The sequence below is a fragment of the Protobothrops mucrosquamatus genome, unplaced genomic scaffold (assembly GCF_001527695.2).
Source record: "Protobothrops mucrosquamatus isolate PMUCROS unplaced genomic scaffold, P.Mucros_1.0 scaffold860, whole genome shotgun sequence".
NCBI lineage: Eukaryota > Metazoa > Chordata > Lepidosauria > Squamata > Viperidae > Protobothrops > Protobothrops mucrosquamatus.
The window spans coordinates 45,256-61,781 of NW_015387115.1; the positions used below are offsets into that span (position 1 = coordinate 45,256).

Consider the following 16,526-nt stretch of genomic DNA (forward strand, 5'->3'; position numbering starts at 1 on the left):
AATGAATCATAGACCATCTTATAAAAATTAATAAGACAACTTCTGTCCTTTACAATCTGAAAACTGCAACATAAAAGGAAAAGAGTAGAAAGGAGGATCAAAGAGCAGACTAAAGTACTACTTAAAGACTTTTTTTCAAAGATAAATTGGCTTCCTTGGAGCTGCTCCTATTCTGGATATGGTGGAAAATGTGTCCACAGTGCATTCTCAGCTAGGGAGGCTAGATTTTTTTACAGTCCAGTTGAATGAAGAGATAATTGCAAGTCTGAAGTCCCACATATCCGTCTCTTACCAAAGCCTTTACCTGGCTCTGAATAACAGAGATTCGTAAGGTGACATTAGCATAATAATGAAAGAGGTAGATAAGCAATTATTTGTTCTGTATTCCCAGAAGACAGTAACACTAGAAAGAAACCACTATACAAGGACTACTATATAAAGGTACCATAGTTAATAATGCCCCATAACCACACAAAAGTCTAGTATTTAAGGAGATGCTACTGCCTGGACTTGTTATCTGATAGACACATAGATTTAGCAGCAGTTTGCTTTTGATCTACCACTGTTGCTGAATAAGGTAATCTAGGTAAACATCTGCTGATTAGAGTTCTATCAACAGCTGAATAGACAGACTGCAGGATAAATTATTAGATCTGAGTTAATTATTCGACTTTGCCAGATTTCAACTAGAAATTTCAAGGCAGGAGTATGAAGAGGGAAGGAATATGAGTAGGGATCAGCATTCTCAGGACAAAGACTTCAACTTCTGCAAGGAGTTTAATATTTGTGGTGGGAATTTCTATTTCGTTCAATTTCTACATCAGAATGGTTAGAAGTATTATTGAGGAACATTATTAAGAGAGAGAATAAAAAGATTAAAACTTTTTATTAGATATGATGAAATCTGCATTTTATACCTAATAGTGTGAAGGTGACATAGAGGCAGTGTTTTGCAACTATGCCTGTTTATTCAAAGGTCCCTTTGTGTCTGTATTTTTCTATTTTTTAAGTGTGGTAAGATTAAATATATAGATACATTGTTTTATATGAAAAACTTTTACAGGAGGGTTTATAATAATAAAGTATCCAACTTATTTATATATTTTAAAATATGTTAACATTGAAGATAGTGATGATATATTCTGGCCTTAGTTTCTTAAACGAAATATCACTGTCTACAGTCACTTAATGATTGTCCAATTTAGTGAATCATCAAGTTATGATGCAACTGAAAATGTAACTTTCCAACTGATCCACACACTTATGGCCAGTGGTGGGATTCAAACATGTGAACAACCAGTTCTCTGTGTGGATGCTGCTTCCAGAAGTCCATTCTGGGCCTGGGCAACAAAAATTAGCTACCGGTTCTGCCGAAGTGGTGCAAACTGGCTGAATCCCACTACTGCTTATAGTTACTGCAATGTTCCTGCAATCACATTAAGGTTTAGGCATTTCACAACCAGTAGGCATTTATTATATTGCAGCATCTCATGGTCATGTGGTCATCATTTGCGTGCTTCACAGCCAGCTTCTCATAGAGGGTAAATGGAGAATCCAGTAGTAAAATTGCAAGTTGGATTCATGTGATGACTTACTTAATGACCTATGGTGACTCACTTAATGACCATAGAAATGAGGCTATAAATCTGTTGCAGTCACATAAAGTCTCACTTAATGACTGCTTCATTTATCAACAGGTTTGCTAATACCAATTATGGTCATTAAGCGAAGACATGACTTTATCCTGCTTAGTTTCCTAGCATTGTATCTAGGATAATTGTTATTAAATGGTTGTCCACCGAATAGTAACTTCTCTGTGACCTGCCAAGAATTTTGTAATTGGTACTTTCCAATTATACTAAATGCAGGAATTGTATAGAATTAAAGAATGTGCACTCTGAAATATTGTTAATTAAATGTATTTAAAACTCTGTTAGTTATTTTCTTTTTTTTCAATTTATACTCATTTTGATTTTCTTTTTTTTTAAAAACCCATATGATGATTAGTTCTATTCGATATATTGTTTTGAAATACAATACATTTTATTCAGTGCAATTATGCAGGTTAGAATATATAAGATTATTATCAATATCTATTTACATTGAGAAAAAATATATGTTTATTGTCTAGAAGAAATTGTAGAGACTAATTTTAATCTACATGTTGGTTGCATTTGATTTGTTTTCCTTGAACATTTTTATTAAAAAATATTTTTTTCAAATGCGTGTTTGCCCAAATTGTAATTTGGCTTCTTCTGGGTAATAAATAACATGTGAATTCTGATTCACAATTTAAGCCTATTGTTAAAACAAGCTGCTAAAGATTTAAGAAGTTCCAGGAATATTGATCAATACAGTGGAAGAATTCACATTCACTGCTAAAATACAATTCTGAAGAATTATGGAAGACCAGGAATGGGCATCCTACTGGTGTTCTCTCTCTGGCTGATGAGAAAGCTTACAAAGTCAGGCATCTGTCAGAATTGTCTTATTATGAGATATCCTTGTTTTTCATCTCAGAATAAGAATAAAAGAACAAGAATCATTACTTCTGACTTTGGTATATTTTTGAGTCACACATCACAATGAACTTAGACAGAGCCATCTGGGTTGTTGTTGGTGTCTACAGACATGAGGAGCTAATCTGGACTGATAGACTGCTGTGTTTCAGAATGCCCTCATTGTTCATTAAGCATAAATAATTCTTATTTACCAATGCATCTCAATTTTTCTTTTGGTGCATATATAGTTTTCTTATTTGAGCAGAACTAAATTTTTACTATTTAAAATTCATCAATATATACCTAAAATATTAACTATATTTAATATTCAGTATAAATGAATTAGTTTTCGAGGTGATAATCTAAATATCTTCTATATCATATGAAGAAATTATGTGTACAAGCATACACATTCAGATTTCATAAGCAGAAAATCAAGCACTTTCCTATACTTTAATTTCCACTCTCAGGATTTTCACCTTAGACTTTGTCCTCACAGTGTTCATTGCTGTCATTTGTTTTGTTTTTTTGTTATTGTTTTGTTTTTGTAGGAATATAAGTTCTATAAATCCATTCTATTATTTTTAAAAGAAAATTCTTCAAGGTCAGTTTTAATTCCTTGGCTGTTAATCCACAAATTGTCAAATTCAGTGAATTGGATTTCAAGAGGTCTCTTTGTTCTCTATATCTGTGCCTATCACACAGATAATCTGTATCTTTTCTCTACTCTCTGAACAGAATAATTATTGTGAGAAAATGCAAAGTACAGACCAGACAAAGATGGCATGTTCACTAATAGTTGCTGTTTTTTTCACATGGATTTATGTTGTATTTTAAAAAGATTTTTGTGATGATGGGTTATACATAATATTTTAAGCTTTTATTGTTTTCAACTGAAAGACAGTGGGCATTTCTGATACTTTTTCACATATGAGCATTATGATTGCATATAAAGATATATACTTTTGCAAATTTATTTTGTATGACTGTTTATAAGAACTTTTGCTTCTGGTTTGGACCTACACATACAGATAATCCTTGACTTATGACTGCAATTGACACTGGAATTTTTATCATAAATATCTGGAACACAAGACCCCACAATAACCAGACCCAAATTTATGACGGTTTTTAAACAAATTACATAGTCATAAGTCTGAATCCATTCTCCCAAAGGCATGTTTTTGTTGGAAACCAGCAAAAAACATTGTAAATCATGTGCTTGTTAAGCACCTCAAAGTATGACTATGGAGAAGAGGGCCACAACATTTTACGATAACTGGAAGTCTTATGGGCTATGTTAACCAGTCATAAAGCAAGAACTACCTTACATATAAATATATAAAAGATGCAGTAAAATACTTGTAATTATTGCAAAAATAACTATGTACAAAAGTATATTATAAATAGTACATTTATTATTGAAATGCAATTAATATTTAATAGCATGAAAATAAAAAGCAGATTTTTAAAATAATTTGTATGCATGAAAATAATAGCTATGTTGGCAATGAGGAAAAGAGTCCAACATAGCTACAATTATGGTTCAATGTCAAAATTCTATTTAAAAAGAGATTTTAAATCATCATTGTGAGATAATATTTAATAGAGGCACATTACATGATTTTGTTTTGATTTACCTAGCAGGGAGCTGAAATAATTTCTAATCTTGTTCATATGATTGTCTATGTTGATATCTCTCCTAGTTTCCACAAGGGATCTATGTTAGGTACTGTAGAAACATGTTGATTCTAAACATTGGAATTTATATCTCCAAAATGTGAGAAGAGAGATGTTAAAATGTTTGTTTGCTTTTGGAACAGCTTTTAGGACAGTCAGAATGTTTTCTAATAGTACCCAAACTGAATTGGGTATTTCAATTACAGAAGTAAATAATAGCTGTAATCTCATTTGCTTACTTTTTTTTTACTTTTAACTTTCAACTACTCTTTAGGATTTGCAAACAGGCAACTGTTTTGTAAAATTTGAATCAGTTTTAGAAAGAACTTCATACATAGCGGCAGCTCTGGACATTTTCAAAAGTCGGGGTATTGAATCCAGTAATATTGTTTATCTGGCCATTTTGCAAAGAGAAATATGACTTCATTTCTTATTTAGTAAAATGTACTGTTTTGCATTTTGATAACTTGTGGATTCCTTAAATGTCTCACCAAGATTGAAGAACCAAAATTAAAAGGTATTAATCCTGAGCCTAGAAGTTTTATTATGAATCTTTTATGAACTCAAAAATCTACTCATTACATGAAGTTTTTTTTCATTCCAATATTATAATTTGGGATAATTGCTGCTGCTGTTAAACTATAGGAAATGAAAAATCCTTGTCAACCTATTTATGGAGAGATCCATGTCTGTCTTCTGCCCACCACCACCAACCATACATGTTGCTCATGTTTTTGCCAGATGAAAACCCCATGCAATTTAGAAAACAAATATTAAGAACAAAATACATTTCTGTATTTTTAAAATGGGTTAGTAGGTGAAACAACGAAAAAGAAAAACTGGAAAGGAGAGGAAAAACTGTACATCATTTCACATACCTGGTTTTGTTTCAGTTAGAAATGAGATTAATTTTCTTGAAGCATTTACTTTAGTAGGTTTAATAAATGATTATGTTATATTCATATTTTGGAAACAAACATGAAGCTCTTTCTTTGAAATACTTGGTCTGAATTTAAAGTGCTTTTTTATTTTACTAAGCAGAGCTTTTGCAGATATGTAAGTTTTGCAGTTTTAAACATTTTGTTCTCACACATAGTTGGACCAAATTTCTCTACTGTTCGTTCAATAGAGAAAAATGAAACAGGAGGATAATTGCATAATGACAGATAGGAGGAGAACAGAGAATCCACTGATCATTTCCTATGAGTTGGCCAATGTCCAGCAAGTCTCAAAGGACACTGTGATGTGTAAAGGATAGAGGAAAAGAGCTAGTTTTGATGGAGCATTTCCCTGTCAGCTCATTTTACTTTGTAAAGCAAATCACTGAAACAATTAGTTGACAGCATGGTGTTAGTTTTCTCATGGTAAATTAGAAAGATTAAATAAACACAGGACTGCATTTTAACTATGATCAGCATGTTTGGTTCTATAGTCTGTAATGATTTCCAATTCTCAGAAGAGGTTACATTAGTAATATTATTCATATTGTCCCTTTTAATCAAGTGTAAAGTTATTTAGTGACTTTCTATGTCCTTCATTTAACTTTGCCTGAGAATGTCTTTGCTTTACATTTATTTTATTTTTTTAATTTATTTGAAGCATAGGTTATCATTTAATCAATTCAGATAACATAATTTTGGAAGTTACAAGATTTGTTGTTATAATTTTATTACATTGCTTTTCTTAAAGTACAATGAAGAATAAAATAGAGTTGGTATTCCTGTATCACTAGACATTTGAAGAACATATAAAAAATAAAATGATGTAAATATATATACAATATGATCCTGCTTTCATGAGAAAGTCAACTACAAATTTCTACTTCTTATTTTCTATTTAGCTATATATTTATAAGCAAATACTGAGATAATGTTTCACTTTTATTTTAAGTTTATAAAAACAAAGGACCTGTAAACTAATTATTTTGTATAACTAGATTCTTGCAAAAGTAAGCCTCAGTCTTTCTTATCTATTTTTTTTTCTCTTCCCTTCATTCCATATAACATAATTTAGAGATAAATACTATCTAATTACTAAGGAACCAAATGTTGTATATGAAGGAAATCTGTTTTTTGGAGACCAACATGTACAAGGGCAATTCAGAAATAAACCTCTGTTTGGTTATCAGTGACAGACACTCGCAGATACAGAACTTTTATTATACACCAAATCTGAAATTCCTTAGTAGTAGCCGCTCAGCGCCTTATCTGGGCTATGGGGGAGTTGACCAAAAACATCCCAATGGAACTGCTTCAAAAGTTCTTGGGTATATCTAGTGGTGTGCGGGCGAGCATTATCGTGAACCAACACCACACCGGAAGTGGTGTCATAGAAAATCCCGCCAAATGTGAAGATGCCAAAGGAGTACTGTTAGTGAAGTTCGTGGAGCATAGTTCGACCCTCAGTTCAGAAGTCTACTGTGAAACATTACAAAAACTCAGATGAGCCATCCATAACAAGCATTGGGGCATGCTGACTTCCGGTGTGGTGTTGGTTCACAATAATGCTCGCCCACACACCGCTAGACCCACCCAAGAACTTTTGAAGCAGTTCCATTGGGATGTTTTTGATCAGCCCCCCCATAGCCCAGATTTGGCGCTGAGCGACTACTACTAAGGAATTTCAAACCTTGTAAGACGTTATGACAAGTGCTTCAATTTGAATGGTGATTATGTCAAAAAGTAATGTAATGTTGTAGTTTTCTAATGTGTATAATAAAAGTCTTATATCTGCAAGTGTTTGTCATTGATAACCAAATGGAGGTTTATTTCCGAATTGCCCTCATAGATTGCACTTGTCACAAAAATCACTTGGCTGCTTATTAACATATTTTGCATCTACTTTTGTCCATTTCTAATTTATAAACCTGCTATCAGCATCTTTACTTTTTCTTTTACTTGTTCAGTGACTTCTGTTTGTCACATCAATTAGTGGTATCTTTTATTCATTTAAATTAACTTCCAACAGTCTTTTCAAAGTATCCCTATAGCACTTTCGGATATTTTCTATCTCTTATTGTAGTTTAGTTTTAATGGATTGTTATAGTTTGTTTATGTTTAACAAATTATAGTTAAATAACATGACTTGGCATAATGTATTGACATTCCAATAAAGGAGAATATTTGTAGCTGAGGTTTGAAATGAGGGGTCCTTGTATTGACATAGATTAAATTCAGAATATTGATTGTAAAAAATACTTTGCATGGCATAGGAGTAAAACCTAAATACAACAAATAGCGGTATTTCTACAAAAGTTTCACATTTTTCTTAGATATTTTTTCTCTATTTAGAATTCTGTATAGAGTCTAAGACATTTATGTTAAAGTGTAGGTATTTGCTTTAATTATAAATATGCACAGAACTTTATTGTTATTTAGTTCATTTTACAAATGTGTTTGGTAAAATGTATCAGAGCTTTCAGTCAATTTCCAAACGTATACTGATGAAAATAAAATAATTGTCTACTTGTCAGCCCAGTGAATTTGATTTGAATCAAATATCAATTGTCCCAGTTTAGCAAATTGAGGTTTGCAGAAATTAAGTCTTGAAACCTATTGAAAGTTAATTGTACTTAACTAGTCCTAGGCACTGAACAATATACTTCAAATACCTCTTTCTATTTAAAAATAATAGTCCAAGCACAGGATGTTTAGAAAATAGATACAATAGATTAATGAAGAATTAATTGGATTCCCTCAATTCAATTTGTTGTGCAATTATTTCTGTATTTATTTATTCATCATTTCCAGAGTAAAAGAAGCTTTGTTTCCTTTTCTGCCTGTCTTTTGTAGTGGATACTAAACATTGATCCAGCTGACTAATTTCCTTGCTTTGATTTTTCCCCTTTGTCTTCTTAACTGAGAATGACTTCTCTTTACATTTTCTCCTCTTTTCTGTCACAATCATTCTTCTTTCAGCCTTTCTATGTATGTTTGTTTTGAATTGTTTTCCCTACTATTTCTTTTCCTGCAATCAAGATAACTCTTTTACCCAAAGCAATGCTCCAATAATGCATCTCACTTGTGTTTTTTTATTTAACACCTGAAATTTAGTCAAAGAACATTTCTAGAAATCTCACACTGATTAGATAGCAAATAGTGGAATAGATATTGCCTAGAATTTTAGGTATACCTTTTAAAATCAATCTACCTACCTACCTACCATCTACTTATCTACATAACTACCTATCATCTAGTTGACATTTGCATTACCATTATAACAGGGCCTAGAAAATTTGGGTTTAGTAGCAGACCTATCTAAGCAGCTAAAAAAATAAGCTATTTGTAACTTGACCTTAAGGAATATATTTGTTAAGATTAGTTTCAGTCATTGTTAATAAAAGATAAGAACTATAATATCATTATCCATAACTTAAACAAACAAAAATAATTATTATAATAAAGTTTATCATATAGGTAGTAACTATCTTTTAAAACAATAATCCTCTTTCTTAAAGCTATTTTTTAAAAATTTCTGTAAGAAAGGAAGAGAAGAAGAAAAATCAATTGAATCCATAGTTCTTGAGTCACCTTTCTCATTTCATTTGCTTCAGCTTAAAGAACCGTTCCTTGGAGACTTTGAGAACTGTCCAAAATAGTGTAGGATATAATCCAGAAGCTCCAGAAATAAGGGACAAACCAATAAAACTGTACCCCATCCATTTTCTTTCCCTTCTTCCCCTACACTACTTTTGTAAAAGGATTTTTTTGAATTTAAATTAATATTTATTTTCTTTTCCAGAAAAAGCTGATTACGTCATATGTAATTATTTTCTTCTTTACTTGCAAAATCTTGAAAATATCAACAAAAGAAACTTTATTCTTGAACTTTTTATGTTATTCAAAAATAACTATTCTGCTTGCAAATTTGAATGTAAATTAGCATAAATAAGCAAAGTGTGTACGTGTGTTTGGACACACACTCACAAATGCAAATTTATAGATGGGCCTTTACTTACAACCACAATTGGGACCAGAATTTCCATCATAAGTCATTGCAGTCATAAGTTGAGTCAGATCTAATTTTAAGACAATTTTATGGTGCTCGTTAAGCAAATCCAGCTTCCCTTATGCTGTTATTTTATCCGAAATCAGCAAAAAAAAGTTGAAAATCATGATCACATGACCACTGATAAATGCAAACTGGTTGCCAAGCATCCAAATTACTATTACATGACAATAGGGATGCAGTCTTGAGTACAAGTGCAGGTCATGTCACTTTGTCCAACACTATCGTAACTTTGAAATATTGTTAAACAAACAGTCATAAATTAAGGACTACCTGTAAAGAGCAAACAATTGTACTTTTGCTAATTTTATTGGTGATGGAAATATCTATGTGCATTAAATACACTGCTGTTTCAGTGCAGAGTTGTTGGCGTGAAACTGAGAAATATGTCTTAGGGAATGGAATTTTTGTTCTCCTGCTTTGTTTCTGATTTCTGTTCTAACAAGGTATAAAACTTTTAATCAGAATAAATGTACAGAATTGTAGAAGCAAATGTGTAATTTTTAAAATAATTATTTTTATTTTTTATTTTAAGTTTGTGACTTTGATTTTACTAAACCTCAGACAGATTGCAGCAGTTTTCTTTTATTTTATCCAATATCTCTTTTGTCATCCTACCTATCCAGTATATAAGTCCTAATGCTATTCTAAAGTAGCCTATGTTTTCTCTATTTAAAAGACTTACACTCATAGTCATCATGTGAGGCCATTCTTCATTTTTTTTTCTTATCTGAGGTTGTTGACCTCAGGAGAGGTGAAGAAGGTTATAGGGTCAAAGTCTTTTCCTCCTTGGAACTCACTGCTTGCTGGGAGAGGGTTGGCTGAGAAAAGGTTTTTTAAAAAAGGTTAAGGGTCATGATTTTAATTCTGTTAGAGAACAGCTGTTTTGAGTTTCTTTCCACTTCTAGCTCCTCTCCCTCCCTCCAAGCCCATAGAGAGATTGAAAAAATTGTTCAGAGAGAACCAGTAACACAGAAATATGCAGCTCTGGAGTATCACAACTTTACGAATGGATCATCTTTGCTATTGGTATTTACGTTAGGACTTTTAAAACAAAGAAACCATAGACTTTGGAGTTAGATTAAACACAATTCTGAAAGCTGTTTTATTTATCATCAGTAAAATATCAGTACTAACAGTAGTAGTGATTCTGTTGTTTAATGTTGAGATAATAATGTATTTTCATTTGCCCAATTATAAGCAAATAAAGGACTTGTTCTATGCAGTGGCTTTAAGAAGTAAATTAGAGCATTCTGTAAATCTTTAAAGTGCTTCTACTTTACTCTGGGTTTGCACTCTTCAGAAAAAGCAGAAATATTGAAAAATAAATAACTTTTTCTTTTTTTGTCTGCACTCTTCTAAAATATTAGCCTCAGGCTGTGTTAGTGTGTGGCTCAACAGCAATCAGAGGTCATAGTTTCATTGGTGGTTAGCATCAGATTTAATTTTTCTAATAAGTTACATTTACCAAGAAGTCTGGTTCGAGTTATACACCGCACTGCCTGAAAACCCTTTGGAATAACTTAAAACTGGAGGGTGGCTGAAAATGTATAAGAATGTATGTAATTATTTTAACAACCTTCCTTCCAAATCAGTTTTTTTTCTAAATTCTAACAATAGTGTCTAAAATTACTTTTATCAATTCAGCTATAGCAATATAAAAAGTAAATATGATTGTCTTTAAAATTGTTATTTGTTATTTGTATTTGTTGTATTGCAATTGGCAAATTAAAGTAAATATAGTGGATTTTTCCTCCATTATAGGAATGTGATCAAGTTCATATTGATGATGTTTCGTCAGATGATAATGGCCAGGATTTAAGGTAAATTTAAACTATTATAGGAGAGTGATAGAAAAAATAGAAGTTTTTGTTTGCCTGCTTGTTTGCAGCTTTTTATAATATAAAATTGTTTATAATAATTTCCGAATACTGTTATTTCTATTCTTTTTCAAGACATCTAAAATTCCAGCATAAATTCAGTTATCTTCAACTATCTGATAATTTTTAAAACTTTCTTACATCCAAAACAGCACCTATAACTTTGGGACAGATGGGTTCCCTGCAGCAGCTACCAGTGCTAATCTATGCTTAGCAACAGGGGTGCGTGGAGGAGTGGACTGGATGAGAAAGCTAGCTTTCCGATACAGACGAGTAAAAGAAATCTATAACACATATAAAAATAATGTTGGAGGCAAGTACCCGTCATATCCCTGTCCATGTAATTACTGTTTCATTGCTGTGTGAAGTTTTTGAATCTTGTGGTTAAGTTTTCCCACCTATTTACAACTGTAAAACGTGATAAGGGATTATAGTTGACATGTAAATGCTATAGTGCTTGTTCTCCCTCACTCATTCCCTGGCAGGTCTTCTGGGCCCAGCAAAGAGAGAAGCTTGGTTGCAGCTTAGAACAGAAATTGAAGCCCTTACAGATTCGTGGTTAACGCTTGCACTGAAAGCACTGACGCTAATTCACTCTAGGTAAGTAGATTTCACATAAGTAGTAATACAGACTAACTCAAGGGTGTCAAACTGCCGGCCCACAGTCCGGATGCGTCATGGCAAAACCACGTCCACCCCATTGCCGGCAATGGAAAAAAATCGTGATACATCAAAACACGTGATGTTGCGATTTTGACACCCCTGGACTAACTGGAGCTATAATGTAAATATACATTTTCCAATTCTGTTAAGTTACAATTAATATATTATGCACTGCTAGGAATAGCTGGTTTAATTAAAATTTATAGTTTTCTAAAATATGGCATTTTAAAAATTGGTGAATTGATGTGCAGTGTTGTTATAAAAGTGGACATGAATTGTTTCATTTTTCCCCTATAGCATCATGCTGTAGTAGATTAGTTGATAGTAGTGGCAGATGAAGAGAAAATTTGCCATTTAACTTATTATACAGAATTATTTCTATATATCCCAGGCAAGATAGCAATAAAATTTAACTCTTTAATTTATTAAATTTATTTCTTAGGTTCGTAGCCTGTCTTTTCCAGAAAAGTTGAGGAAGTATAGAGACCACTTCCCCACTTGCAACAGTTTTACCTCACAATAATAGCCCTATAAGGTAGATTTGGCCAATTACTATCTTTGTATCCATATATTTCATAAATCTTCACTCTTTTTCTATTGTACTGCATCCTATAACTGTTTAGTTTCTGTCTTATGATGCATACAGAATAGTTATAAACTATAATAACACACCATTGCTTTACCAATAGCATGGCTGATCATCCAGTATAGCCTTCTTCCAGGGGCAGAAGTGAGTGCTACCTCCATGCATTTGAAACATGGGGCATAAGGACAAGATTTTTCTACTTTTGGTATATTATATCTCATCAAGCAGCCCAGTAAAGATCTCATCCTTTTTTCAAAGGATCTATATGATTACAACACAAAAAGCTTATTGGAACTCAAAAAGCTCCTCTTCTACCAAACTCTATATAATATTTTTTTTAAATCCTTCTTTCCACTGCTTGCCAAGATGGGGAGAGGGACAAGCTAGGAATGTATGCAGATTTTCAAGCTTTCCTCCTACCAGTCTACCCACCCCATTAATAATTGGAAGCATCTACTGGAATCCAAGTTCCAGAGTTTTACAGTAGGTAGTTGGCATATAGACATATGTACTCTTTCTTCCTCCTCCTTTTGCATAAGGAATGTATGACTTCACTCTTACCACTCTGCTCAGTCACATAGCCCTTCCCAATCTGATCCACAGTTTCCTAGTTCTAAGTAGCACTACATCTGCATTCCACAGCAAGTGTCCAACTTGTGATATGTCCAACAAACTACAAAATATTCACTATTGGGACACAGTATTTCTGTGCTATGAAAAACTGGGATTTCCAGAACAGATAGCAAGAATACCTACATTCTAACTAAACTCCTGCAGTTTACCAGCATTACCAAATGAGATTCTCTGTGCTAGGTTATTTTGGGAAATATAACCCTATATTGAAGTAGAATAAACATCCTTATGGTACTTTTTGAGGGGGGGAGCAATGCTATAATAAACATAGAATTTGCTTTAATACTACAGTGGACTTAGTCTCCATGAATTCTTGAGAACCTTTAAATATCTATCATTGATGGTCTGCTTTATACCTCCCACTATCAGTCTTCTTAAGAACCAAGAGCGAGAAAAAAAGCAGAAACTAGAGAATCCTAGTTATTGTATATTGGATCCATAGAAATACTATTTCTCCATCTATGAACCCTTCCTAGCCTTAATTGTAGACTAAATTTTCCTTCCAGGTTTTTAAATGAAACTAATAATTTGTTGGTGGTATTGCAGTTTCTGTTTGATTATCATAAAATACTTCTTTACATTCTCCTAGGACAAATTGTGTCAATATTTTAGTAACGACTACTCAGCTTATCCCAGCTCTTGCCAAAGTCTTGCTATATGGTTTGGGTGTGGTATTTCCAATAGAAAATATTTACAGTGCAACAAAAATAGGTGAGTGTTTACAATGAACAGAATCTGTTATTCATGTTCAAGTTCATACTATTCAAATTCCAAATCCAAAATCTCATTGAGCATTTAAAACTGATTATATAATTATTTAGAACTAATCATTATTGATAAACATGGATAATTCTGACCTGGATCATTAAATGGTTTGTTATTATGTTTTTATTTGTTATATGTGGTTTTGTTATAAGAACATTTATTTCAATTGCCCACTTATAACTTAATGATCTTAGCATCAAGTTAAATCAATTTTACCTAGTATGTACAGGAGTTCAGAAATAATTATTTTACAGTATAAAACAAACGTGTCCAGCCATTTTATTGCTTCCTAAACTGAAATAAACTACACTATTCTTTCCCAGATTGGGACTTGATGATATGCTTGAACTTTCTAGGAAAAGAAAGCTGTTTTGAGCGCATAATTCAAAGATTTGGAAGAAAAGTAGTTTATGTTGTCATAGGAGACGGTGTGGAAGAAGAACAAGGAGCAAAAAAGGTAATGACACAAGATTTTTTAAAAAAATCTTATATAATTTATTCAAATAAATTATAGTTCATTTTAATTAAAATCTCCGTTGTCTCCCCTCCAAGCATGCCCATAGTGACTGTGGCTAATTGGAAGGACAGTCCAAGACATCTGGAGGCGATCAAGTCAATGAAAGTTGTTACGTATACTTCCTCATAAGTAGATCCCATGGTACTCAGTATAGCTTACTCTTTTATCCATGATTATTGATTTTAAGTTTTTTCAATTCATAAACCTAGTAAATAAATCATGTTAATAAAATAAAAATGTTTTACACTTACAAGCTAAAAATAGAAAATGCAAATCATTTCTCCAAAGATTTTAAAAGAAATCACCAGCTCCACCCCTCCCCTGCCAAATTAATATGTTGCTCAAATAATATTTTGGTCACTTAGTGAACTAGATATAGTTCAACAAATAACATACAATTATATATTAACAATCAAGCTCAAGATCAATAAAAAGCTTTACCAAACATAAACATTACCTGCTTTCATATATACATACAGGTGGCTTCAAGCTTGTTCCAAGGACTATGCATTTGTAGTGGTGAATTAGTATGCAATCTATTATTCTTCCCTCCTTTGAAAATGATGAACTTTTAGTTACACTGCATTGAACATTCTATACATATTTGTCTTCTCGGACACTTTCTCTCTAATGTTCCTGAAAAGCAACCATAAAAACTGATACTTGGAGCAGAAGATAGTGAGGGAAGAAAGGCTTCTTTGCTACATATTTGAACTAAATGGGAAACATATTTTTCTATGAGGGTTTCTGGCTGTCTTTTAATGTAGTTTGGATAGCAGATAGTAGTCAGCACAGATTACCACCTCATTACGGATTACCATCTCATACATGCATATATATGTGTGTGTGTGTTAACATAAAAAGTTCAGACAACACATTTGATTTTGCAGTCTGCATTGTTACTTGCAAAATATACACAAAAGGTTTCATACTGCAACTTTTGTGACAGTTTGCATATTATAGCTGCAAAAATTCCAATGTTGATGTTTTACTCATTTTATAACTTTATTTTATAGTAGTGCTCCAAAATTTAAAAACAAGCTCCACTACCCAAGGCTTTACAAACAATCAAAATCTGTATTTAAAGATACCATGAAGCTCAATAGGATCAAAACACAACAGCTTGCTCAGTATCTATGTACCAAAGCTCAACAGATCAGTCCAAAACAGCAAAAACCTCAATGAAATTTTAAATCATCCTTAAATTCAACTACATTAGGACATAATATCATTCAAAGAATAGAAACATACCAAGGCAACCAAATCATTAATAGTATTAGATGTTCTATTTATATTTATAACATGCAATCTGCATTCTTGCAATCCCTGCCTTCACACACGATATCTACTTAAATCAACTTTATATCTCTCCATAACAGATTTTTGAAAAAGGAGAATTGTATCAAGGTGCAAGCAGTGTTTTTGTCTTTGCCAAGAAGCAGCAGCAGATGCTGCGCCATCAATATGCTGATACCCAATTATACCCAGGTTGGCTAAGTGGGGAAACTGAAGATTTGTCCCAGTGCTTAGGGGCTGAATACGCCTGAATGTGGGGAGGAACTAATTCCAACTCAATCCTGCCAACATTGATATTGGGCTGTAGATATGAGGGCCCCTGGATCTGAGGACTTTCCATCCATACTCTCGGATAAAAGTCCAATTGGACTCACAACTTCTGCTTAAAAAGAAAGTGGCAATTGTAGCCAGGCAGCCTTTGCTGAGCAACATCTTTGTGCCAACTGTGCCTTTCCTGTACTATGCAGACAGTCATTCATGCCCTAGTCAGGCTCAACGACTGCAAAATGCTGCCCTTGAAAACTACTTAGAAGCTTCAGCTGGTCTAGAACATATGGGCATAGGACACCTCTATTCTCCAAACTGCAATGTTTGCTGCTTTGCTTCCAGATGCAATTCCAAGTGCTGATTATTACCTATAAACCCCTGCAGTTACTTCAGGGACAGCCTATCTGCCATAGTTGCATAGTTGGTTGGTTTTATTCAAAAGATTTGGAATGAGAGTCCTACTAAAATCCATGTTGCTTCCACAATTAAAATAATGGCATTTGAAAGAAAATATTTGTTATAATATAATAAAGAACATAAGGGCTTTCTTTCAAGCTTAGAACAGTCAAAATGTTAAGTCATTACAGGCTTTAAATTCTTTCCATAACTTGTAACTCTTCTTGGTCTAGCACTTCTAGTTCTTAAATGCATTCCCATGCTGTTTTCTATCTGTGAGATTTAATAAATACTTAGAACTTTGTTCTCAGGAGATGAAGTTGCTTGGGTAATTT

The 16,526-nt window shown here is 32.9% G+C and overlaps 1 protein-coding gene across 2 annotated transcripts in view; it reads left to right on the forward strand.

The window, feature by feature from the left end:
- The window catches only part of EYA1 (EYA transcriptional coactivator and phosphatase 1), a 62,672-nt gene that overhangs the window by 41,936 nt on the left and 4,210 nt on the right, over positions 1–16,526 (forward strand). For both annotated transcript variants that reach the window (XM_015819110.1, XM_015819111.1), the window contains exons 10-14: positions 10,953–11,011; positions 11,221–11,381; positions 11,554–11,668; positions 13,540–13,661; positions 14,072–14,172. In XM_015819110.1, coding sequence (XP_015674596.1) covers positions 10,953–11,011; positions 11,221–11,381; positions 11,554–11,668; positions 13,540–13,661; positions 14,072–14,172 — 558 coding nt within the window. The remainder of the gene's footprint in view (positions 1–10,952; positions 11,012–11,220; positions 11,382–11,553; positions 11,669–13,539; positions 13,662–14,071; positions 14,173–16,526) is intronic.